The following is a 26,222-nucleotide window of genomic DNA, read 5'->3' on the forward strand; positions in this document are numbered from 1 at the left end:
CTCCTTACAAGGATGTTTAATTCTGCGGCTTTATAATAAAAGTAATGAATATAAAAACAAGTCTTGACATGTCAATGTTTTCCCGTGAGAATACAATATAATACAATACAAAAAAAATTTATTTATAGTCGGCAAGACATCATAAAAGAAAACATAAGCTCGAGAAGAGCTTTTATAACCGACTGCTATAACATATTTTAAATGAACAAATAAAAAAGAGCTGTAAGAAAAAGCATACAAATATAAAGCATATACAGCACACAAAAGCAAAGCAAGTTATTATACAAGCAATACAGGGTGAGAAACTTTTTTTAATACGAAAGAAAGATACATGAATTCGTATGACTTAAAGTTGAAATGTTTTACTATGCATGTTCACACCGTCTTCCTGTTAAGGCACGCGCGATCAAACTTTTTACGGTACTATAACAATTTTGGTAATTGTTGAATGTGTACCGATAAAATGATCAGTCAGTCAAAGGTTTTGTAGAATCTAATGGTCAAAATGAAAAATTAACTGAAATTTTGAAAGTTTCCGTCATTTCTCTAAATATTCCCATGAAAGGGGATGGGAGTGTAATGTTTACATATTTCTATGAATGAATGAGATACACAGTTCAAAGGTCATATGGAAAGCGTTTAATGATAATTGATTCGTGCCTCGTTTCCGATAACCAATCAAAGAGTCCCGCGCGCAGCATAGTGGAAAAATTTGTATTCATAGTATTTCATATATAAGCGATAGTATGGTGGGCACATGTCAGTGTAAATAACAACAAGAGGGTAATTTAGTTCAAAAGAAAAGACAATCATAAAATACGAAATAAACACATTCGATCAGTTTTGATTGAAAAACCAACCAAGTGACACACTTACATTTATAAACATAAATTATTAGGGAAAACATGGAGTCTGATAATCAAAACAGTGGGAAATGTGCGGAAGACACAAACAAAGAGGAAATGAAAGACGGTGATTTAGAAACAGATGGACCGGATGCTTTAAGTGTGCCGGCTGTGGATTTTAGGATGTCAGTTAGTAGTGCTGAAATTGAACAGGAGGTTGTTGAACCGACAGACGAAACACCAATGATCGAAGCCCACAATGGAAAACTGCAATATAAAATTAGTGATATGGAGGTGGTTGAAGTGGTGAGTTTAACCATGATATTATAATCGTCTATTTCTTTCTCTAAGGGTCTTTTTATGTATTTCTTGATAGAAAATCGATCGAATGTAATGGTACCGACACAACCGTTTCTCATTCATTTTCGTGAATCAGTTTTAAAATCTTGAAACACAGTTTACTCAAACTCAAATGAAAAAAAAAATGCAACAAAATCTTTGGTAGATTAGAAGACTGAAGATAACACTGGTACACTAAAACTCAAGGAATGCCACTAATTCTAGAAATATGCGAGAAAACGGCATGCGCCCCTGTTAACACACAGCAATAAGATCGATATTTCTAATATTATATCTCGTAAAATTATTTACCGTAGCTATTCTGGTATTTTAATGAGAAAGGCGTGCTTCGTATTATATGAATGCAATAATGATACTACATAAGAAATAAAAGTCTTTTCATGATATAGATAACAATATTACATTCAAAAATATTTTGTAATAATGTGATGATTTACGTACAATGTGCCCGTAAAAAGCATACCCATTGACGTCTTTATCTAAAATGTTTTATGTTGTATAGGATGTCCTTTTAAAACATGATCTATTTTATATGAGCGTAGACATTAAACCAAATTTGCCCTTCATAATCGACTGGTACACGTGGAAAATTTTATTTTAAGAAGATAAACATTGAAAGGGATTAATTGATAAACGAACAAACCATTTAAAAGGAAATTACGTAATCTTAATCCCTTTCAAAAGTTACTTTAGAATGATGAAGAGGATTGCATTTCAGATGTTCCATTTTGTTCGTTTGTAAATTGATATACACAATTACTTTGTATGTTTGCATTTATAAAAGATATCTAAGGGATGACTCTAAACCCGTTTTTATAATGAAATATTTGTTAATATTGTATACAGGAGGATATTCTTCCCAACTCCGGCACGTGCATTCTGAACCTGAGTCATACCCTGAGAATACATTTGCATTTATTATCTAAGAAAAAATCATGTCTACTGGTACACGAGTTGTGTATAAGCATAAATTACTGAATTCAGAATCTGTGTAATGGTGAATGTTATGTCACAGCTAGCTTCCACCGTCTTGCCTAATGCATGATTCATGATACTTACAGTGTGCGGTCTTAAAATTGTCTTGTTTTTCCCTATTTAGTCCTAATTTTAAAACTGAATATTTTCTTTAACTTCACTGACTAACTGGCAAAACATGACAGTAAAAATAGTTTCAATGTTGTATCAGTTCTCGATCTATCCTTTTCTCCAAATTTGGTATATGCCCCTCACATTTTTCAGTCAGGACCCGGACCCATTTGCACTGTAATAGTACAAGTGGTAAAATCCGGTAAAATCCGGATTTGATGGCTGTGTATAGTATAATCAACTTGAGTGGTTTCAATATAGAATGTTTTTCATTATTTAAATATAACATGACTAGGGGGAACAAAATGAGTTTATCTAACTGATAATATTTCTTTTTTACAATAACAGTTGAAAACACCGAACAGTACGTATATTGTGAACAATTTCCGCAAAGTATTATTGTCTGTTTACGAGCTTGCTTCCTTATTGATCAAATATGAAACAACGTTGATACGAGAATCTGAAGTGGAAATGAACTATTTTCAAGGTCTCATTTCTCGGGATTTTTTTGTTTTGTTTTGTAACAGTATGATAAATTTTTCTTTACGTCAATACACCATGTCCGAACTTGTCTGAACTGGCCTATTGAATAACCATTTTGGCGCTAAAACGTATAACACGTGTTGAACGAGGTTAACACTATGATGCCTGACAAATCAATATGGCAGATATCTCTTTTGGCTGCTTTGAAAAATTTCATGTTCTTGAATAGACTAGCTCCTAGGTTATGATATATCTTTTTTACATTTTCATGATTGAATGTAGTGAACTGAGTCAGTCTATATCCTATGTCGAATATCATAATTTTAACATCATTCTTCTGCGAAAATCTCTATAATAGACTGGCTTTTGTTTCTCTGAAATGGAATTAGACAAAAAAGGGGGGAAATTTAGAAATAAATTTATTATCAGTCTAGTAGCTAGTCTAGTTCTTGTGCTTTACAGGCAGTTTTAAAATGACTAATATATTTTCTAATTCTTTTATAAGGCTTTTTTTCACGTTTTTTGAAAGAAAAATGTATTATACTTGGCACAAGCAATTCAGTTTGTTCTATCTAAAGATAATCAGTTTGCCATACTGTTTGTAGCTCGGATACAAAGATCATCTGGATAACCTTTGAACCCCCGCTGCGAACTCTGCTGGAACAACACCGCATGTACACTAATAGATGCATATCTTTTGCCTAATCAATGTCATACTTACATATTTATGCAGATTTATTCAGAAACTAAACAGGAAGCGCATGATATTTTCTTTAGAAAACAAGAATATATAAAGGTGTTTTACGTCAAAGTGTCTTGGCATTCAAAGCAACTGTTGCATTATTCTTTATCAGACACAGGCCGCTGGATAAACTAGCATCAGTCGTTCGAGTCCTTTAAAATAAATATCTCTGCCATCATATCCTCTCAAATAGCACTTTCTGAAAAAAATACAATATCTCTTATCTCTGATTCTAACGTGTTGAGATAAGACTAGAGAGAGAATCGTTTTCTTAGAAATTATCAGTGTCATTATGAAGAAAGAAATAAACTTTATTATAATCTCAACAGACTTTGTAAGTATAGCCGCTTGAAGACGAGAAAACTATCTTTGTTTTCGTCCTAAGTAGATTGTTTACGTCAATGAATACAAGATGTAAATCTGTGATGCAAGATTACCACCACGATAACACAAAATGTTCTCTTCACACTAAATAACAAAACTCTTAATTATTTGTTTATTGACTAACAAGCTCTTTATCAAGTTTTTAACAGAGATGTATAATCAAAATACATGTTTACGACAGTCCCTCGATATCGTCCACTTATTTAGTCGCATCCATCAAAGGAGCCAATCTCATAAAAATACTTCACCCTAGACTAGCCACTAGACTGATAATGAAGAATTTGTCACAAAATTCTTCTTTTATTCTGTGTAATATTGACAAATGCAAGTCTGTTTTAGGGATTTTCTCAGGGAACTGATTGTAATATTATCAGTCTATGATATTGGACATAAGATTTAGATTGGCTACATGCACAATTTAAAAAAAAAACAAATTTAAAGAAAAACCCAAACATATCATAGTCTAGGAGCTAGTCTGGCGGGAAATGTTAATTACCGGTAGTATTTCTCAAATCGATTTATTGACCCTAGGCTGATTGTGAAGTGCAAAGAGTGCAAAAAGTCGATTTTGAATACAATACCTGTTCAAATATTTAAACATAACATCGATTGTGCACAAGATAAAAGATATTTATTTAACTCTCGCTGATATGGCCGCATTGTTTGGGTGCGTCTCTAAAGTGATAGCGAAGATCAAGAAGATCGGTCAGGCGAATAGGGCATTACACAAATTTATCTTTTTTAAACAATTCACAGATAAATGAATGAAAAATGAATGAATGGTTAAATAAGTTAAATATAGAATTTTATCTTAGGCAAATATATTTCATTCTGAAAACAGTCAGGGTGTGGACTTTTATTTTTGAATGATCCGGTCTAGCTAAAAACTATTTGAATCCATTTCTTACTATGTCAAGATAATAAGGACGTCTAAAGAAATTTGAAAAGGGCTACTGAGACAGTTCTTCAAAATCATTTTATTTTGGTTGACAGCGGTGGTGTTTTCCTGGGTTTTGTAGACAGACATAAAAAAACCTCTGTAGCTTCTGTATTATTACACAACTGAAAATAGATAAAATGCTCTATAATTAAGAACCAGCTGTTAGATGCCTCGGGTTTTGGGACCAATTAGCGTCAGATATGAATACTAAATTAAAACATATTGATCGCCTGCTGTGTATTAGGTCACACATGGTATGACTAAACAGCATAGATTTTTTGTTATATATATATATATAGACTATTTTAATTAAGTACACCCAGGTCTCATTTGCCGCTGTCCTTATAGTCATAAATTGAGAACAAAATTCATTCTGTTGGAACAAAACTCTCTGCAGAGACGTAATCTTAATCCCTATTTGTCAGGAAAAAAAAGAAACACTGTAAGGGACATGTTCGCGGACTATACTATACGTGGCATTTCTCTGCTTTATTGTGTCTGTAATGGCGGATGGATGGTAATTAAACTTAAACAGTGACTGACTGGCAATACGCAAAACTTCCAGTCAGGAGCTTGTAGCTTTGAAATAGTGTGAAAAAGGCAAGAATTACACTTTTTGCGGTATGTAGTTGACTGCGACCAGCGGAGGAAAACTGAGCCGTGAGACATCATCTCGCTTTAATCAAATAATGTTTATCCTTTTTTCCTGGCAGGTGGGTTATCTACACCATCTGCAATAGTAAAATGTACTTTTTGGCTTCGGAGTACAGAGAGTATATTCACAGGAACAACGCGGTTTTCATGAAGTCTGTTGCCATGGAAATGATGTAAAGAATTTATGACTGTACCGTCTGTAAAATTAGTTTCAAGTTTCAAGGCCACAACTTTTAAGAATCTATGTCAGTTGAAGCCCATTCCCCCCCCCCCCCCCCACCCCTTCACCACACACAAACCCGCTCAAGTGCTTGTATTCTGTTTTCACACAGAAAGAAATTGCATTATTATATGGATATTATTGTGTGAACAGCTGCAAGAGTAATTTGATAGTACGACTCACAATAAAACACGTCTGGATCAATCAAGTATTACGTTCCGATTTCAATGATTGATCCAGTGTTGACAAAACGAATGTGTGTTCTGTCTGGACCGGGATAAAATATCAAAAATAGTCGGAAGAAATATTTTGAAATTCTCTTTGATAGCATGATAGCATTTTAACCCTTAACATGCTGATCACGACTGATTCTACCTATGCGACCAGTGCAGATAAAGATCCGTCTACACATTCGTGCAGTCTGATCATGATCTGCACTGTTCGCCGTTCAGTCAGTATCCTTTTGGTATGCACCCCTTTGAACAGTTAATGGTACCGTCCAAGTTGAAAAGATGGACTAGTTCATTATAGAAATTTAGCAGGGTAAGGGTTAAAAGTATTTGTCAATACCTCCTACTGGGAATTACCGAAGAATGAAAGCAAATAATGCACAGAGCATTTTTCCTTCTTTAACTGAAATGCTTGCTTAAATATTCATTTCTTAATATGACAGAGCCTCTGTCTCGCATGTTAAAGTTCTAAAATAACAGTTGGCTAAAATCAATTGACTGACGTCATAACTCATAATTTTGTCTCATTTCAGTCTGTGTTTTTAAGCACACGAAGTTTAAGCTCTTAGGCTGTTCAAAATATTCTTTCTTAGAAAACAATTCAAGGCATGTATATCAAGGGCTGAGCGCGAAACTGTTGTATCTTGTTCTTTATTTATATACAGTTAGAACGGTTTCGCGCTCAGCCCACGATATACTTTTTATATACTGACGTATTCAAAGTAAGAATAAAATAAACAAACAGTTTTATTTACATATCTTGAAAAATATGCACATTTGTGTCTAAGAACACTAATGAAATGATAAAAAAGTAAAATTAAAGTGCAATGGATCATGGGCAGTTGGCAAACCATTCAGTCCAAATGAATTAAAATTTAATTAATTACAAACAACTCTCGTAGTCCATGAAATATGTAACAGATGCGCTTTTCACATAGTAAAACCTTGCCGTAAATTCTACCGAAGGAATCGTCATTAGTCGCATGGATACAAAGGAAAACATAGTTAGGTCACATCTTCATAGATCACGCTAGTTACAGACCCTGTGTTATGTTTACAGGAGATAACTCCTGAGGCTATTCAAATTTTGCATAATTATGTCCCTTTTCTTCTCAAAATAATCAGAGCCAAGACTGATGCAGTCAGAATACATAACAGAATTATTTTTTCTAAAAAAGTATTATCTAGTCGGTAGCCAGACTAGCTAGTTAGTTATACTTGTTTGGGCTAAAAATTACATTTCTTGACAGGGGTGAATATACGGTCCAAGGCAGAATGAAATAACCAAAATAAAATGACGTTTGTTTAATCATATGAGGTCACAGTGACCACAGGAGTGCAGTTATCATTTATCAACAGTTGCATCGGTCAAGTATGAAACCTACACTTGTCATAACCAGTAACAGTTTTCATCCGTCATACAGCAATAACTTGATGTACAGCTACAATACACTTTCTGTTAAACCTACGGTGGCAGATTTCTGTCATGTCATGTCGGCGTGCCGGCGCGGCGAAAACACAACACGAAAACTCGACACCTTTTACACGAAAACACTACGTTTAGAGGGCGCCGACATGATTTACTCATTTGTCGAGTTTTCGAGTTGGCGGGTACGGGTACGGGTACGTCCTGCCGACACGAAAACCCCCCAACACGAAGACACGAAAACTAAATAAGATATTTGTCGTGTTTTCGTGTTGTCGCGTTTTCGCCTCACCAACATGTGAACACGACATGGCAGAAATCCCCCCCCCCCCCCCCCCCCCCTGCCATATAAAAGCCTAAAGATGGCGCTGAGAAGGTTTTATATAAATTATGTATGCTTCAGGTCCGGAAGCCCTTATCAGCTACTGAATTAAAAGTTTTTTAAAAATGTGAATACACATTGAAACATTAGTGACTAAATTACATTTATACATTAACTAGCAGAAACAATAAGTTGAGGAAACCAACACGAATAAAAGCAATTATTATTAAATTTTAATCATCATTTCCCTAGCATATTACCATAAAATGTTGCAACCGACTGAATTTAATCAAACACCTTTTTTGCAAACAAGGCATGCAGTATTTGTCGAACATATATGATAGTAACAGTGAAATGCAACATAATAAACTATAAGGTCCGGAGGACGAGATATATGAAAAACTAAAATAAATTGCGTAAACGTACAGATTATTATTATTATTATTATTATTATTATTATTATTATTTGCCTTTTGGTACCTTGGTCCTGCCTAAACAATATTCGATGATACAAATATATAAACATGTTTATCCATTGGTTTAATAGTATCTTTTTGTTACTTTATTTATTTTGATACATTTGTATATTTGTTCCGAATATAAATCACTTCTTTGATTTTAGCAGCTTTTATTTTTATTGTAGGTAAAATGCTTTACTTTGATTATGGTATGATGCGACTTTTCTTTTTCAGACTGAAATAGAGATGCCGTTGAAACCCGGCGCGCCTTCTGTTATGAACAGTGATCTTACCTTGCCTGGTGGGTCCCAATGTTCGGACATGAACAGTGCAGAGAATGACAGCGACAAGGAAGGACAGGAGCGAGCCACCTGGGGTGGCCAGCTTGAATTCTTGTTAACGTGTGTTGGGTACGCCGTGGGGCTTGGCAATGTGTGGAGGTTCCCGTATTTGTGTTACAAAAATGGAGGAGGTAAAATAAATCTCGTATTCTGATAGTAAGTTATAATAGCCCGCCACGCCCATTGTAGAAAAATATCTAAAAAGCCGTAATACTTAATTTTCCGGTGTCCATTAAACATATATGTAACAATAACCATTTAAAGCCTTATGAATACATTAAGACTATGCATATGGTAATAAATGAAACATATATATGGAAGAGATGCTGAAAAAACTTTCGTAAATGTATGTGAGGCAAACTACGTGATTTTAGCATTTCATACACATCATTTTCAGAGATATAAGAAACTATATATTTTTGTTTGCTTTCAGGTGCTTTTATAATTCCATATTGTTTGATGTTGGCCTTTGTCGGCCTACCTTTATTCTACATGGAACTGTCGTTAGGACAGTTTGCTTCACTGGGACCAATTACAATCTGGAAATTTAATCCATTATTAAAAGGTAAGCACGACAATGATCTAGACAATACACGACTGAATTAAGAAAAAAAAAAGAAAAAAAAACAGCCATAAATAACGTTTACAAAATGAAAATTGATTGTGACATTTACAGTTTGGCTGTCTTCGACGATGATTGTCTTATGAAAGTCCGCCAAGTAATAAGGAAAATACAAGCAAAATGTAACCTGAATGGCAACCCTGTTATTGTCCTGTGTTATAATGTGGTTGTTGCACACTGTATATTCTACAGTAAATCTCGGTTATAAGGAACTCGTCTGGGTCACGTAAAAATGTTCGGTATATCCGAGGTATTCAATATCCGTATATAGCGAGCATTCGCTATAAATGAACTATATAACGAATATCTGATGTATTGCGAACAGTATTATGATTTGTACCATTGTTGATTTGTTTAAATCTGTTTGATCAAAATATAAACATGATAAAGTAGCACTTAAGTAGTTTTATTCATTAATAAATTATTTCATATTGATCTGCCATTGATTTAGTTCCATTTCAGTTTTTCAGTATCATTTTTCTTTTTTATGTGATAAGTATATCTCTCGTCTAGGGAAATATTAAACTGCTTTGATCAGTCTGGAATTTGTATTCAGATGATTGTCTCTTGTCATAACAATACAATACCAAATACAACAGTTCACTTTCATGTAACAACAGCTTTTTCGCCCTTAGTTAATATATATGCTTATTAGAATTGCGCTGTTAGGTACTTTGTACAATGACAAAGAGAGCCGACAGCGTATTTTTATCACATACTATTGTACGTTATAGATAAGAGCGTTTAGATAAAAGAATTGAACTAAATTAAATTAATGTAATGTAACCCATACATTTAGCTTTGCATACTTAAGTTTGATACAAAATGCAGTAAGTCTTGAAATTACAGAGTAAGCTTGTTATAAACGAGTAAACTGTCAAGTTGGGACACACAAGCAAGTTTTTACTATATCCGAGTTCGCTTTATCCGTATTTTCTATATAAAATAAATAGTAGAGAATCTGACCAGAAAAATCAATTCCTTATAACCGGCATTTACTTATAACCGAGTTCGCTATAAGTGAGTTTCACTATGTATATATATTAGGTGTTGATTATGCCTCTGTGATAGCGGACTGATTAATTGCCCTTTTCTATAATATGGTTGTTGCATAATGTATTATCTATTTCAGGTGTAGGTTATGCGTCTGTGTTAATGAACTGCTTAATTGCCCTGTACTATATTAATGATAATAATGTGGTTGTTGCACAGTGTATATTCTATTTCAGATGTAGATTATGCATCTGTGATAATGAACTGGTTAATTGCCCTGTACTATAATGTGGTTGTTGCACAGTGTATATTCTATTTCAGGTGTAGGTTATGCGTCTGTGATAGTGAACTGGTTAATTGCCCTGTACTATAATGTGGTTATTGCACAGTGTATATTCTATTTCAGGTGTAGGTTATGCGTCTGTGATAGTGAACTGGTTAATTGCCCTGTACTATAATGTGGTTGTTGCACAGTGTATATTCTATTTCTTCGCTTCCATGACATCGGAGTTACCATGGAGTACTTGTAATAACACGTGGAACACACCAAATTGTGCATATGATAGTAAGATCTTTTACGTAAATTTAAACTCATAGATAGGTGTGTATGTCTGAAGACACTTTCCACCTTTGTCAAAATTAAGGAGTCGGATTTGTTACTTCTTAGATAAATATCTCTGTAAAAGTAATTCTGTCGTGTGATTTATCAAACAATGTCTTCATAGGCTGATTTCTCGTATTGCTGTAACATTTTCCGTGTATTAGTCGTATTACAAGCAAAACGTAGAAAAGTTAACTGTTTATGTTATAAATGTTGCGCAACAAAATTTAAAAAAAGTATAAAAAATACAATATGGTTGAAATTCAGTCCGATTTTTGCGTGGTGTCAGTGTCTACTGTACAGATAAGGAGAAGAAACTTTAGTGGTGTTGTTCTATGCAGATAGACGTGTCTAGTTATTCTATTTGACAAGATATTTCGTGTTGTTTTAGGTAAAAAAACACGTGTAATTCTGTTCTATGTGTTTTACAGATGCAACAAGAGTGGCAGCACAAGCGTTAAATTTGACAATCACCACACCTACTGAGGAATATTACAGGTATATGCACGTTGTAGTAAAAAAAAATCGGTACTGGAGAGTGAAAACTTTACGCATCATTAAAAAACCAACATAGTGCATTTGCGACCAGCATGGATGTTCGCTAACGGTTTCTCTAATTGCAATAGGCTTTTAAAGCGAACAGCATGGATCCTGACCAGACTGCGCGGATGCGCAGGCTGGTCTGGATCCATGCTTGTCGCAAATACACCATGTTGGTTTTCTCATGGTGCAGCTCAAATATGGAGGTTATGAGCTATAACGTGTCTTTTTTAAGGTCTCAAAGAATGGACCGTCATTGTATAAAATAATCACAAAATCACATGCACTACGTCCTCTTAGGACAATTTCACTCGGTCAATATTTCTAAACGAGCATGCGTCAGTTTATATTTAATGGAACTTATTTTAAGCGGAATGGAGAGATTCGCAGCCACTAAAAAGGCGTTAATGTTATTTCTGGGAGACAAAACTGTGGGAATGGTGGTTTGTGAATAATGAATAAAATGTGTGCTAATTGTGACACTGTGCTAATTTAAATTGTCAAGTTGATTACTGGTAACTGATTGTACAATACAAGAAACGCAATCACCAGAGACTCGTATAGTGATTAATGGTTACAAATTGGTTGTCGCCCAGATTCCTACATTGATCGAAAAGTAGTTCGTAGTCCTATTTGTTGAATATACGTTAAATCATGTATAACTGACATGTCAAATCGTATGTTACCTAGCAACTTTGACAAGGGATTCATAATTGGAATCTGCAACTTCTGTGGGGGAAAGGAAATTTGAAAAGATAATACTCCAACGAAGCTTGAGAACAAAATACATTCAAAATCCTAAATTGTATTTCATAAACACGTTTCTGTTAAGACAGAACATTTTTCTAATCTGCACAAATTCATATTTCCACAGGACATTTTTTATGAATTGGCATGTCTACAGTGAATTTCTGTGTATTTTTGTTTTATTCTTAAAGCAGAAGTTCATTGAACGAGGACTGTAATAGACCATGTTTGAAAACTATTTGTTATAGGAACAGTGGTCTAGGTGTTAAGGTGTCGTACACGCAAACCGGGATTGTGAGTTCGAGCAGTGCTGTTGTCACGGCTGCACTTCCATATACGTTTGCTAATGAAAATATTCCTTCACTATTTAATGCAAACACGAACGTATGTAGTGATATACTCTTATTAAATGGCTTGTCAATCAATATTAAAAAATATTGCCCGAGATGTGAAGGACCGAGAGTAAATAGTTTTGACTATTGACCGGCAAGCCATTGAAGAAGTGTTTTCATGATAACACGACATCAGATATTAATTATCTTGTTTTACATTTGTCTCTTTACTTATCAGCCTAGAAAATATGACATTGTGTTTAATTTAGACCGGTTATATAGCACAAACTATGAACCGACGATTTATGTATTAAACTATTAAGAGCCATGAACTAATAGATGATATACATGTAAGGCATTGCCTGTACCCTTTGCTATATTAACAAATGCATGTTGGACTTGAATATATTTCTTCTGATTATATTGAGGAATCAATGAAATGTTGGAATAATTCCCAGAAAAAAAATCTCTATTACGTAATGTTTATGTCTATTTCTAGAGATAATGTATTCTTATCAGAGAGTCCCCCGCATAAACCTGTTTCTAAAAGTAGACAAACGTTATCATTCGCGGAAACAAACAACCAAACAGTAATTGTTTTTATTGTTAAGTGTTAAGGTTTTACGCAAGACGCTTCCCTTTCTAAATTCCATTGATTATGTGCGGTCTTTCCCAGTTCCGTGTGCTTAATAAAAACCAGAATGAATTAGTCTGCCCGAGCGTATTGATTTTGCTGTAAAGTTGAGATTCAGCTATCATTGATATATCATTAATGTATTCTTTAAAGAAAGCAGATCAGGCGCGTTGTCAGTCTATCATTCAGTATTAATGCAAATGTGCCTGTAATAGTTAAACATTTCAGTAATAAAACTGGAATAAGAAACTATTTTGCACATATTCCCCGGTTTTCTTGTCAGACTTTATATGTTACACGTACAACTGTCTTGTCTATTGGTTGACATTCATACTTTTAGAAATAATTATATTTTGTTTTTTGGTTTTATTGATGCTGCAAAAGATCTGGTACATTTAAAACTGCAAATTATTCTGATGAAAAAATAATTTCCATTTCTAACTTGGCACTTATTAAATGAATATATGAGCCGCGCCATGAGAAAACCAACATAGTGGCTTTGCGACCAGCATGGATCCAGACCAGCCTGCGCATCCGCGCAGTCTGGTCAGGCTCCATGCTGTTCGTATATTGCAATTAGAGAAACTGTTAGCGAACAGCATGGATCCTGACCAGACTGCGCGGATGCGCAGGCTGGTCTGGATCCATGCTGGTCGCAAAGCCACTATGTTGGTTTTCTCATGGCACGGCTCATATATAGTTGAAACTAGATAGCCCGAACTCGTTTATCTCAAATTCCGGCTTTTCAAGTCCAGTCCGCAAAACATGTGAACATCAAAATCATTTTTTGTCGAATTTCAGTTAACTCGTCAGTAAAATGCTCAATCATTTGGGAATTCAAGATACCGAATTTAAAAGCATGGACAATCAAAATAAGTTCAGCCTACCTCATATGGTCTTATTCTCTGACTAATTTGAGAAAGCAAAACGAATTCCATTCTGCTTCCTGTTATTTATGTTTCAATGTTTCTTAAATAGGATTTTAGGATCGGTAAATCGTGTAAAATATTGGTTATTTTAAAATTATGTTATCACTTTATCTAGTCTCAAGGAATCTCTTTAGTGAAAACATGTTTCTTTCGAAAATATAATAGATGGGTTGCAGAGATTATAATTAGCCGACATTGGGTAATGCGAAAATAAGAAAGAAGAAATTTACTACAATAAAAAAGTGTTGAAATGGACCTTGCACATCATAATGAGAGGAAAATATTGAAAAAACATTCCACAATAATGTCCTTTTCTTTTCCTCCACTTCTCTTTTTTTCAACCCACTCTAAGTTCAATTTTTATGTCTTTATTACATGTATGTGAATGCTATGGTGGCTGATTTCGGCCATTTCGTTCTAGAGTGTTGGCGCGTTTCAAACTTTCAAACTTTATTTTCCAACTTAGGTTTACATCAAGTAAACAACATAAGCATCATTTTCATAGTTATACAGTGGGTAATGGCGGCATATCATATTAACAAATTGCAGTTCAATGGAGAACGACAAACATAATATATATAGCAGTCTGATAAATGTATGTGATACTACAAAGCATATCAAATGATGATAATATATGTGATCTAGCAATGTTCCAATAAATATATTAGCTTAAAAAGTTCTTAATAATTACATCGACAAATATACTTAATTTGTTCAGTACAGTTATATTTGTGCTACAAAACAATTCTTCCAATTTGAAAAAGTTCGGATTAACATAGAAATAGCGTTTCAAATACTTTTTTCTTTCATTAACAAATTTTTGGCAAATAAAAAGATAGTGAAATTCATCTCCTACATCATTATTACAGAAAGTACATTTTCTTTCAGAAGATGGTATTCCCTGCCATCTTCCCGTTTGAAGGGCGCGCTTGTTTGTCGTTCTAGCGTTTTCGCGCGTTTGAAGGGCGCGCTTGTTTGTCGTTCTGGCGTTAATGGCGCTCTTCAAATGCGCCAACTCGCCAAAATGAAATGGCAGAAATCAGCCATCATAGAATGCAGTTAATCTATGACTGGTTTAATTCTCAACGATTTCTGAGGTTTGAAGAAGGTAATTAATATGCTGGTATCCTATTCTATTAAATATGTATTCATTCCTTTTTTCTCTTTAATGCAACAGTTTACAGTCGAGAAAAATACAAGGACTGATTTGAAGGCGTGAAACGGACCTTGCATTTGCGTCAAATGCTGAAATAAAAAATAAAATAACACTAAAACCTTTTTTTTCTTTTTCTCTTTAAATTGCAATAACCCAGGCGGTACGTGTTAGAACAGTCTGATTCTATAACTGACTTTGGGACTCCACGATGGAAGCTGACACTCTGCCTACTTTTAGCATGGATTATCGTCTGGCTGGTGCTATTGAAAGGAATTCAGAGTCTTGGAAAGGTAGCCACCTTCACGTGCATATTGATCACGTGATTTTTTATACCATTTTATAGTTTTGCTGACTTGTTTAATCTGATACGCTCAAAGGTGAGTGAGTGTATCGGATTATATATATAACATTGAAAATATTATTCTCTGATGGCAATTTCAGATGCTTGAATGTGATATGTGTTTTTTTTATAACCAAAAGAAATGGTAGAAAGTTAGTTAATTGTGGTCATGTGATGTTAATTTGAGTGCAGAGTCTAGTCTCAAAACTCAAGATTGGACGACTTAAAACCAAATGACCCTGACATTAAGAATGACACCCAGTCTCTCAAATACGTCTTTTTTTCAGTCGAAGTTGTTGGTACTGAATCCGCGTTTGCAAATGTTGAAAGTATTTCGATTTATTTCTTAATTGCAATGAAAATGCAAACAGAATTCTGAAATTGTCATTTTCTAGAGAAATTCTATTGATTTTTACATTTGTAGATTTTACTGTTATAATAAAATTTTATATTTTCAGGTTCGTCGAAAAAGTAATAAAATTTTAATTTTCAGATGGAGTTTCAGGTTAACTTTAGCCTCTTCTGGCACGCTTTTATTCTTTTATTTTGAATTACAGGTTGTATATTTCACGGCGCTATTTCCATATTTAATGTTGACAATCTTACTGATACGAGGTGTCACTTTGGATGGCGCTATTGATGGGATACTGTTCTATCTGGAACCGAAGTTTGAGAAACTGCTGGATCCCAGGGTAAGTTTAGGAAGAAAAGATTGAAATTTAATTTCACAAACAGTCGGCATTATAGAGGATTTATAGTAGCGGGGTGATTAACAGCTAGGTCCATATTTTGAAAAAAAAATCTAAACAACTCCAAATCATAGAAAGAGAGAATGCGTTTTACATGTAAATTGAATAGCACTTAAAACATGTGTATTACCCAGACGAACGATTGGTAATTTGCTGATATATACATTGAATTTCAGAAAATGGACTGAATAAAGGGACCATACTTTCACATAGTTCAGCCCCTTTAGAACACCATTTTCAAAGAACTGTTACATATCTTTGTTTAGTGCATTTGCAATAATGTCCCAGTGCTGAAAGGCCACAAGTTTAACGTATAGTTTTCATATTTGTTTATCTTTATTTCTTTACAATTGGCATCCATTTTTAAAGGACAACTTTTTCATAATATTTTAAGTATACAGTCGCACAGGACAGTACGGTAAAATATGTATTGGATAGGAAGATTGTTGGTAAAGGAGTTGTTCTTTTTCCAAATATTTCTGTGATTTGGTGATATACAGCTATGATAGGCTTTCATCTGACAACTTTATTCTTTGCACTTTTGCTACATAGTAAATAATTATATATGAATATAACGTATCTGCCCAGTAAAATGTGTCAAATATGTGTCAAAGGGAAGTAACCTCTTTAAAAATCACAATGAAGACGGAAAGTGAAATTCATGAAAAAATCTTCCTTATGATATTTGCCTAATGAAATTTCACCGTGCATAACCTGCTAACATCTAATAGTTAAATGGAAAGTGAAACTAATTAATTTCCCTAAATATTTATTAACTGGATTTTCATCATGACTAACTACCCTTCTAATAACTTCCACCTTCCAGGTATGGTCAGACGCTGCTACCCAGATTTTCTACTCTCTTAGTGCCTGTACCGGCGGCATGATCGCTATGTCGAGCTATAACAAGTTCAATAACAACTGCTATAGAGACTCGCTTATTGTGGCGTGTGTGAATTGTGCGACCAGTATATTTGCCGGTTTTGTGATCTTCTCTATTCTCGGGTTTATCGCACATGAGAAAGGAGTTACTGTAGATGAAGTAGCAACAGATGGTATGAACAGCAAACATTTTATTCCTTGCCGAAATCTAAGAGAATTATATAACTATTTGATGCTTAAACGTTTATTGCGAGACTTGTTATCCAATATATTCAAACAACTGTTTCATAATGTATCTGCAGAAGATCATAAAGTAAACATCTTTCTTCATTCCGGCCCGTCTCGGCGGATCGGTAATACGATAAGATTTTTTGTTTAAAAAGAAACCAACGAAAAAAAACGAAGCATCCAAATCCCATGCAAATGCATTACCAGACTGAGCACCAGCTAATGCAATATATTAACCCCAAGAGACTCTTTCTAAACAAAAGTTATTTTCTTTTAAATCGCTCGATGTATGTGTACTTCAGAGATCTTTCAATCTCAGTTGTGTTGAACACTCGCATAATAAACGAGCCGCTGTCTAGCGATTGTTTAATTTTATTACTCACCAATTCGATTTGGTCCGGTATTATGTCCGTTGTTTCCATATTTTCTATTCCATGAAATTACTCAAAATGCAAATATTGATTGCAATTTAACACTTATGGTTCCATTCTCCTTTTAATGAGTAATACACACCATGTGGGGAGCCGTAATAAGGCATATGGCTACAAATAATAATAATAAGACAAATATGTTTTGACAACAGAAATTTGATCATTTAAATAAGCATAAAGTCTTAACAGTTGGGCATTTTAAATGGATGCCTCCAGATCAACAACAAAATTTCCAAAATACAGAAGAAAGTCGGTATCTCGAATTGTTTCAGTTCAATATAACGGAAATTCGACTCAAAATGATATTTTGTGCACGTGTTTTCGGGACCGGACCTAAAAATATCTTCGACATAGCCGTAACTATTTTAGTCCGGTTAAGAATATTGTACTTTGAAAGTTAACAAAGGATATATCTTGTGTGACTGGCAGGTGGACAGACAAACGGACAAACGGTGAAACACCGATAGGGGACTATACAAATCATAAAACAACACGGAATCATGTTAAAATATCTTCATTTTGAAATTACTATTAAATTAAAGACATCCATTTCTGAATTTAGAAACATTTGACATGAATCTGGAGGCGTATGGCTTTAAAAACTGTTCCTTCTTATTGGGGAAACTAAGATAAACGAGAACGTCATTAATTTTGATATATGCACGATGAAAACTATTCTTAATGGCTTGTTTTTTTTTATCAAATGTCATTTGCTTTTCAATATTTACTCTTATTTTGAATAATATAAATTGAAATACCTACAAATTTAGCTTCATCTTTAATATAGAAACGAACATGTATTTTTTTCAGGCCCTGGTCTAGCCTTTGAGGTGTACCCAGAAGCCCTTGCCCAGATGCCGGTGGCGCCTCTTTGGTCTGTCTTCTTTTTCCTTATGATGTTGACGCTTGGATTTGGATCCGAGGTATGCAAAATTAATTCATATTAATAGATAATAATAAAATTTATTTCTGTTTGATTTGCAGGTAGGCCTATATGGTTCTTCCAGTTTTTCAGATTTTCTCATTTAAAAAAAAACAACACTAAAATTTAGACAGATATGTTCAAAACTTGTAATTTTGTTAAATGCGTAGGCTAGATCTAGGGAGTATTCTTTGATTTTATCTCCTTTTTTGTTCGATGAGCAATCACATCGCTGATTTGATTCCATAGCAACCATTATCCCTCTATCAATCAGCTTGCCTCCCAAAAATATTAGAAAATTAAAAGGATTTTTTTGTTGAAAAATACATCAGTAGGAGGATTTTTCCAAATATACGTCCTGTTGTGGAAACTTAAAAATTTGAACTAGCTTGATGTACGTTAGAAGGATTTTTGTGTTTCCTTCGTTTTTCGGGCAGTATAAGATCCATTCATCTATATATTGGATTGCAATCTACCATTCGTGATAAAAACACGTAAATTGCCTCTTCAGGTTATTGAGGAGACTTGGGAATTGTAGATCTAATAAGAGGATCATCTTGCCACTCATTTTAAGTGCATGGAAAGAGACTTTATGTTATAAATCGGTTTATTCCTTAGACTGTTTATAGATCCGTCTGCGAACTATATGTACTTTAGAATATATTTGTGATAGAGGGTAAACAGATTCATACTACACATTGAGCATGACGTCACTTCTTTCCGTCAGTGACATCACTACATTTACATCAGTGCGTCATTATTGAAAGCGAGACTGTAGCGTAGGCCTACACAATGACTAAAAAAGGGCAAGATGTTCGTGAAAAGTTTGGTTTCTGTGTTACGTCTGGCTTAAAACTTAGACAAGAACGTCTTGAAAAAGCAAGAATTAGCAAACTGATCAACAAGAGACGCCAAATGACGTCTAGATTTACAAAACTAAATGTATCATGTCTGCTCTTTTTTCTTCTTCTAGTTTTCAATGGTTGAATGCCTACTGAGTGCCTTTGCGGACGAATACCCAAGGTGGTTTACGGGTACAAGGGTCCGGTCTTTCGCATATAGAACAGGTGTCATCATCTCGTGTTTTCTTCTTGGCGTTCCCATGACAACAAACGTAAGTACTCGAAAACGAGGCTGGTGATTGCACTAATAAATACTTCTTTTGATAACTTCGTAACTTTATTACCTGCCATAACACTTGTGAACAATGGTCCACTAGGTATAAACTTCACAAGACCAGTATTTAAGACCGGTTTTCATTGCGCTTTTTGTACTTTGTCTGAAAAAAATGAGTGATTCCACTCCAACTATTAATCTTGTGCGACTGCCGTTCGAAGGCATACTTCTTCAACATACTAGTAATTACTCGCCCTCATACAGAAAGAATGTTGTTTCCCCCCCCCCCCCCCCCCCCCCCCCACCCACCCTGTTTGATCATTGAATTTTGCACATAGAATGAATGCCAGTCTTATACTTTGCAAAACTCTAACAATAAGTAAGTTTACGAACAATAATGTAATATGTCAGTAAATTTATCTTAGGCAATGTTTACAAAATTTGTGTAAATTAGAAAGGACTTTTTAAAACCGCATGCAGCACCCTAACAAAAACAGAAGAAAAGAGCGGAGAAAAAAAAAGCTTAAATTTATATGTACTATTTTCAGGGCGGAATGTGGTTGTTGAACCTTGTAGACTACAGTGTCAGTGGATTTCCTTTATTGTTTGTCGGTCTCCTTGAATGCATCGCATTGTGTTGGATATACCGTAAGTGCAGTGTAGATAATACGTTACGTCAAGACGTCAACATCGCTGTTTATTTCATTAATCGAATTTCCTGGAAAATTGAACTTTCTGTAATTAAAATATCCGCAGATTTCTTTACATCAGGCAGTAACATCACTTTTCATTCATTAACGTTGCAGCAGAATTTCTGTAAAATCGATCTTTCTGTAGTTAAAATATCCAGACAATTTACTGCACAGACAAAAGTGTAATTATTCATTTGTTTCAGATGCAAATGCTGTCATGCTATAAATAGAACTCCAGACAATGCTTTTCTTATTTCAGATTTTGACAGATTTGCCGAAGATATTGAAATGATGCTGGGAAATAAACCGAACTTATTCTGGAAAATCTGTTGGAAATTTGTTACCCCATTCATTATTGCAGTATGTACACACTTAGCATATTCGTGTTTATCTTGCGATCTCATGCATTGCTGTTTAACCCTTATCATGCTGGACACGACTGATTATGCCTTTGCTACCAGTGTAGATCATGATCAGCCTGCACATCCGTCCAGTCTGATCATGATCTGCACTGTTTGCTATTCAGTCAGTATCTTGGTATGCGCCCCTTTTAATAGTTAATGGTACTGTCCAAATTGAAAGATGGACAAGTTCATTATAGAAATTTAGGAGGGTAAGGGTTAAGAAAGAAAAAGAACCGTCAGTGCTAAATACCTCATTTGTTCTTTAATATCATAAGATAAACTAGAGTTATGACTTATTCATGATATTACCAAGCTCAACTCATTTTCAGTTACTAATTGACAGAAGTTTAAAAAAAACAAGAGAAGCTTTTACTTTCTTCGTTTAATCATGTTAATTTCCCATATGGTTGTATTAAAAATTGGATTTTATTTATGAAATATTGACATAATTTACAATTTAAATGAGTATATGAAAACAATTAGATACCACAGGATAGCTTGTCAGCAATAATTGTTTACTTTTCTCTTTTCATAAAAAACAGCAGCTCCATCTCTTGATAGAAGTCCAAACAGATTTAGAATCTAACTAAATGTGCCTTTTTTTTCTTTTTTCCAGGTAGTAATTTTAATGAACGTTATATTTTGGAAAGAGCCAGATCTCGATGATGTTACATATCCCGCCTCAGCATTGGTTGTGTCCTGGCTTATAGCCATGTTTCCAATGGCAGCTATAGTGGGCACGTTCCTGTATGAATATTGTTACCAGTCCGGTGGATATGAGGTATTATAATTATGCATATGAACATTTTATTTCTTTATCTCATAGTCAAACCTGTGTTAAAAGGCCATCTCTGAACAGAGACCACCACCTGGCTCTAAAGACCACATGTTTTGTTTCCCATTTTAACATTTACACCTGGTATTTTAACCTGTGAATAAAGACCACCTCCCAATAAAGACCACATTTTGGCTATTCCGAGGGTGGTCTTTATAGACAGGTTTGACTGTAATAGCCTATTTGCAAATCATCTAGGGTCCATATCATCCAAACAATGTTGGTTTCATGCTTAAAAATATATACAATTGATTGTTAACAATATATAAGCCGGGAATCATGTTGATACAAATTCAGTCATTTCAGATTTCAGTTAAGTAAATTTGCGATAGAAAACTAATATAAAAATGCGTAATGATCTGTCTCTATAAAGGAGTGTAACATATAATAATGGTGTTTCTCTGCAGCTCATGAAATTGAAGATGCAGCCCACAAATGACTGGGGACCAGCCAATTCTATAGACAGACAGAGACACCAGCGTTACCATGGTGATTTCTTGCCATTACTTTGTATGGACCCGACTCTTCTTGGGAAAATTATGGGCAGCAATATATCAAACATTTCAAATATATCAGAAGCAGAAATGACTAAAAGACTTGGCGGATTAACACCGGCGCAATCTGAAGCCGTGTTACAGATTATTGCTAGTAGTAGTAACATTAATGGAACGCCGAATCTGTCACCAGCGGCGTCACTGTTAGCCATAGCTAGATCAAACGGAAGTTTTTCACAGTTAGCAAACAACCAAAAGAAACGAAGTCATACGGCTAGTGAGTGCTCAGAAGTTTGATTTTTTCAGCAAAACCAAAGAAATGTATATTTACAACAAAGGTCCCCATAGGAAAAGGCAGCGTTCTTTCCAAGACTTGTTGAGTTCCGCTTATGATGGTTGTAGCAACATTTAAATTATTATCATATTATTTAAACGATTTGTACCAATATGTATCGTGATGGTTCGTTATCAAGATCATCTACCAGTCAACCGCACATACAGGCACTGTATTTTTACATAAGAAAACGTGCGGTAGTGAATCTGAATGGCAATCGGCAACTTCCGGAGGATTACGTATTTACGGTGCGGTTTCGGCATCCTTCGGCCATTTTCATAACAATCGAAGAATACGTAATCGACCGGAAAGTACCGATTGTCATTTCGGATCCGCAGTCTTTGCCTTTCCTTCGTCAGGTTAAAGGCTTTATCAGGTTAGTCGCACATTTTCAAAGTACAATTTTAGAGGAATAGTGGGATTTTTTTGCGGTGACTTAAGGTTAAACAATTTCCCATGAAATTAGTTATTCAGTATGTTAAGAATATTGCGTTTTGTATTTCTACGCATTTCTGTAATTTCCTTATTTACTAAGTACGGTTAAGAGAAATGTAAGGGTTCTCTTGGATTGACAATGAAGTAAACTGACTTTTTCCCATGAAATTTGTTATCCAGTATGTTAGGCAAAAAGCGTTTTGAATTTCTACGTATTTCCGTATTTTACATTTAATATTCAATTTGATTGTTATCAATAGCATTTGTCTTTCATATTTTCTTTGTTACATCGCTAGGGGCGTAGATGAAGGATATGGTATCCAGAAAGGGACATTTCCTTTATCTATGAAGGCTCAATCATACCGAGTCACAACATGTCTTAGGAAAAAAACTGTCTGTCGAGCACTACGCACAGCAGGGCTGATGCAATTTTCTTCATATGAGCTGAGTTTTCATATGGAATTTGTGATAATGACTTTGATATGATCAATGTTTCTGCCATAAAAACATCGTAACGATGAAAAATTCTTTTATTTTCCGGTTGGCATGTTGTTTCTCACAAGTAATACAATTATGACTTGTTCTGTTTAATCATGTATTAATTTAATCTCGATATTTTTCAGTTCTTATAAAATGATGTTAATAATTCCACGAAAAAAAAAACGTTTTGTTTTGGAATTAGATGGTTATAAATACGATGTAAAGATTTATGAAAACAAACGAACTATTTCCAAAAAGCACGGATTGTTATCCTTAAAGACTTTTAAGAAAATATTTTATCTTGTGATAGACCTGCCTAAAGCGATTGCCAAAAAAAATAGAAGTTTTACTTTCATTTTATTAAAAAAGTTTTTTATTTAAAAGTTGCTATTAGACGAATTTTATTTGAAGTATTTTAATACATGTTTCTATAATCATGTAAGCTAGAACATATCAGTGTCAAGCAAATGTGTTCTTACAATGCAGAGATTAGCGGCTGCATTGATTGTGTTTATTTATTGCATTGTACATGTATATAGTTTGCAGTTTTACAAACATGACAAAAAAGTGTATAACGGGTATATAATGCTTTTTCGAATTCAAGTTTTACATAGATTTTATACATTTTTAAAATCTTGCTTACTAGTCTGTTTAAACTCAAAGAGTGGTGAAAAAAATATATAAGGATGGAATAATAGGGTCCACTTAGTCTCTGCTGATCAACTGTTTTTGCATGTATATTTTCTTCTTCTGTTTTTGCTGTTGTTAATACATTTACTTGTTGGTACTTTTTTCCAACCCAAACTCCGTTCATTTCTATTTTTATCATTAAATTATCTTTAAAGATGTATTAAACACAGAAGTTAAACTTACACATATTACCTTTAATAAAAAAAATTATTTAAAGGTATAAATTTCATGTCAACTGGTATCGCGTCCATAAAATGCTACACCAGTTTCATTGGATATCATTTCAACATCAAAAGTCGAAAAATCATTCACTGTTTCAGAGGCCAGTGTCATGTTGCTAACTTTTACACAAAGCAATTTCTGTATGCATGCAGGTATGCAGATGGAGCAATATTTTCTATATATTTTCACACAGCTTTCATACATTATACTGTTACTTCAGTATTCATTTTATAATGAGATTTACATAAGTACCCTGCTTAGGTAAAACTGAAAGACCAAACCATGTTACATTTGTTTCTGTATATATATGTACATAGCTGATTTTAGTTAGTCTGATTTTATAAGCTATCTCTCTGCTTTGAGGCTAGTCAAAATGTTTGCAATTCGCTTGATATGCATTTTATTGGATTTCATAACTAAATTCTGGAAACGCAGCAAAATTAACAGAAAAACTTTGAATTTTTTAACACTTCTTACAGCTGGATCTGATGAAAATATTTATTTAGGCTTCAAACTTGCAAACATTTTCTTTTTACTGGTCAAGAATAGTATTACTTTAATTTTTTCTTGTGTCATATTTTTTACATGCGGTTACAGTATGTCACTTTGTCATGTACTTGTTTTTTTATTTTATTTTTCAATGAAGTACATTATACCAGTTAGATACTGTTAGTAATCATATGAGCCGTGCCATGAGAAAACCAACATAGTGGGTATGCGGCCAGCATGGATCCAGACCAGCCTGCGCATCCGCGCAGTCTGGTCAGGATCCATGCTGTTCGCTTTTAAAGCTTTTGGAATTGGAGAAACTGTTAGCGAGCAGCATGGATCCTGGTCTGGATCCATGCTGGTCGCAAACCCACTATGTTGGTTTTCTCATGGCGCAACTCATATAATCGTTTTTTCTTTGCCTGACGGTATGCTTAAAAATATAAATGATAGTTTTTTTTAGTTTTTCTAAGAACACGATCTGTTTTAAATTTATTTATTTTTATCAATTATTTTATCCGACTTTTTCATATGATTAGCAACCATTTGTTTTATCAATGAAACTAGGGTGCGTGATGGGAGTGGCTCTTTACCTCTCACGAACATTCACAATCCAACTTGCTGATATTTGTCATGCTTGCATTCTTTGCTTTCAAAAGATCTTCTTATAGAATTCTTTATTAGCCTTAGTAATAATTATAACTTCATTTTGACTTCTGTTAATCATGTTACAAATTAAAACTATATGATCAGGTCATAAAGAAGTATATATATGGGAACATTTTCTGTACCCTTAAAATTTTAGTTGAATCTCGTGCAGTACGTTCTATCTACCTTGAATCTCATGCAGCAGGCCTCTAATATACCATTACTTTAACTGCCGAATTGAATCTCGTGTATTTTTTTTAAATTCCGGTTTGAACTGAATGATTGTGTTATTTATATTTATTTGTTTCAGTCATTGTGTTCAGATGAAATGTTTCATGTGTAAAATACTAATACTTTAACATTGTTACTTGAATGGTAATAATTATCAGGAATTCTGCTTTTATCCCTTTAACTAAGTTATTTTGCTTGTTTGTGTAATTAATAACTGTTTTTCGTAGTAGTCTAAAAATTCTCAAAAATTTGTGAAAATTCTGGAACGAATTCATTACAAGTGTAATTCTAAAATCAGTCAAAAATGATTGCAATATTTGCTGTGAAGACTATTGATAAAGCATGGAATGTATTTTTTGAAGAAAGCTGTTATGCTACTTTTAAAATCTATTTTACATACGCCAACGAAATATAATTGCGTTTGACACGAGTCTAGTTACAGTATTTTATACGTGTATAATATTATGTCAGTGGGAGTGTGTAAATAGCATTTGTGTATAGATGTTAAAATGAAGAAATATCAAAATAAAACAGACTAAATAAAGATAAAATGTG

At 34.1% G+C, this 26,222-nt stretch overlaps 2 protein-coding genes across 2 annotated transcripts in view; one reads left to right on the top strand and one right to left on the bottom strand.

The window, feature by feature from the left end:
* LOC128550240 (vacuolar protein sorting-associated protein 18 homolog) overlaps positions 1 to 2,288 on the bottom strand; it is a 38,764-nt gene extending 36,476 nt beyond the window's left edge. Inside the window, exon 1 of the mRNA XM_053528864.1 lies at positions 2,265 to 2,288. The gene's annotated coding sequence lies outside the window, so the exon portion shown is untranslated. The remainder of the gene's footprint in view (positions 1 to 2,264) is intronic.
* Positions 718 to 26,222, top strand: LOC128550241 (sodium- and chloride-dependent glycine transporter 1-like). The gene is made up of 14 exons (XM_053528867.1): positions 718 to 1,151; positions 8,385 to 8,622; positions 8,925 to 9,056; positions 10,513 to 10,671; positions 11,139 to 11,205; positions 15,203 to 15,335; positions 15,943 to 16,077; positions 16,961 to 17,189; positions 18,486 to 18,598; positions 19,571 to 19,711; positions 20,262 to 20,361; positions 20,665 to 20,765; positions 21,426 to 21,590; positions 22,052 to 26,222. The coding sequence occupies exons 1-14, from the start codon at positions 906 to 908 to the stop codon at positions 22,433 to 22,435; spliced, it is 2,343 nt and encodes a 780-aa protein (XP_053384842.1). The 5' UTR covers positions 718 to 905; the 3' UTR covers positions 22,436 to 26,222.

This window comes from Mercenaria mercenaria, chromosome 17 (assembly GCF_021730395.1).
Source record: "Mercenaria mercenaria strain notata chromosome 17, MADL_Memer_1, whole genome shotgun sequence".
Lineage (NCBI taxonomy): Eukaryota > Metazoa > Mollusca > Bivalvia > Venerida > Veneridae > Mercenaria > Mercenaria mercenaria.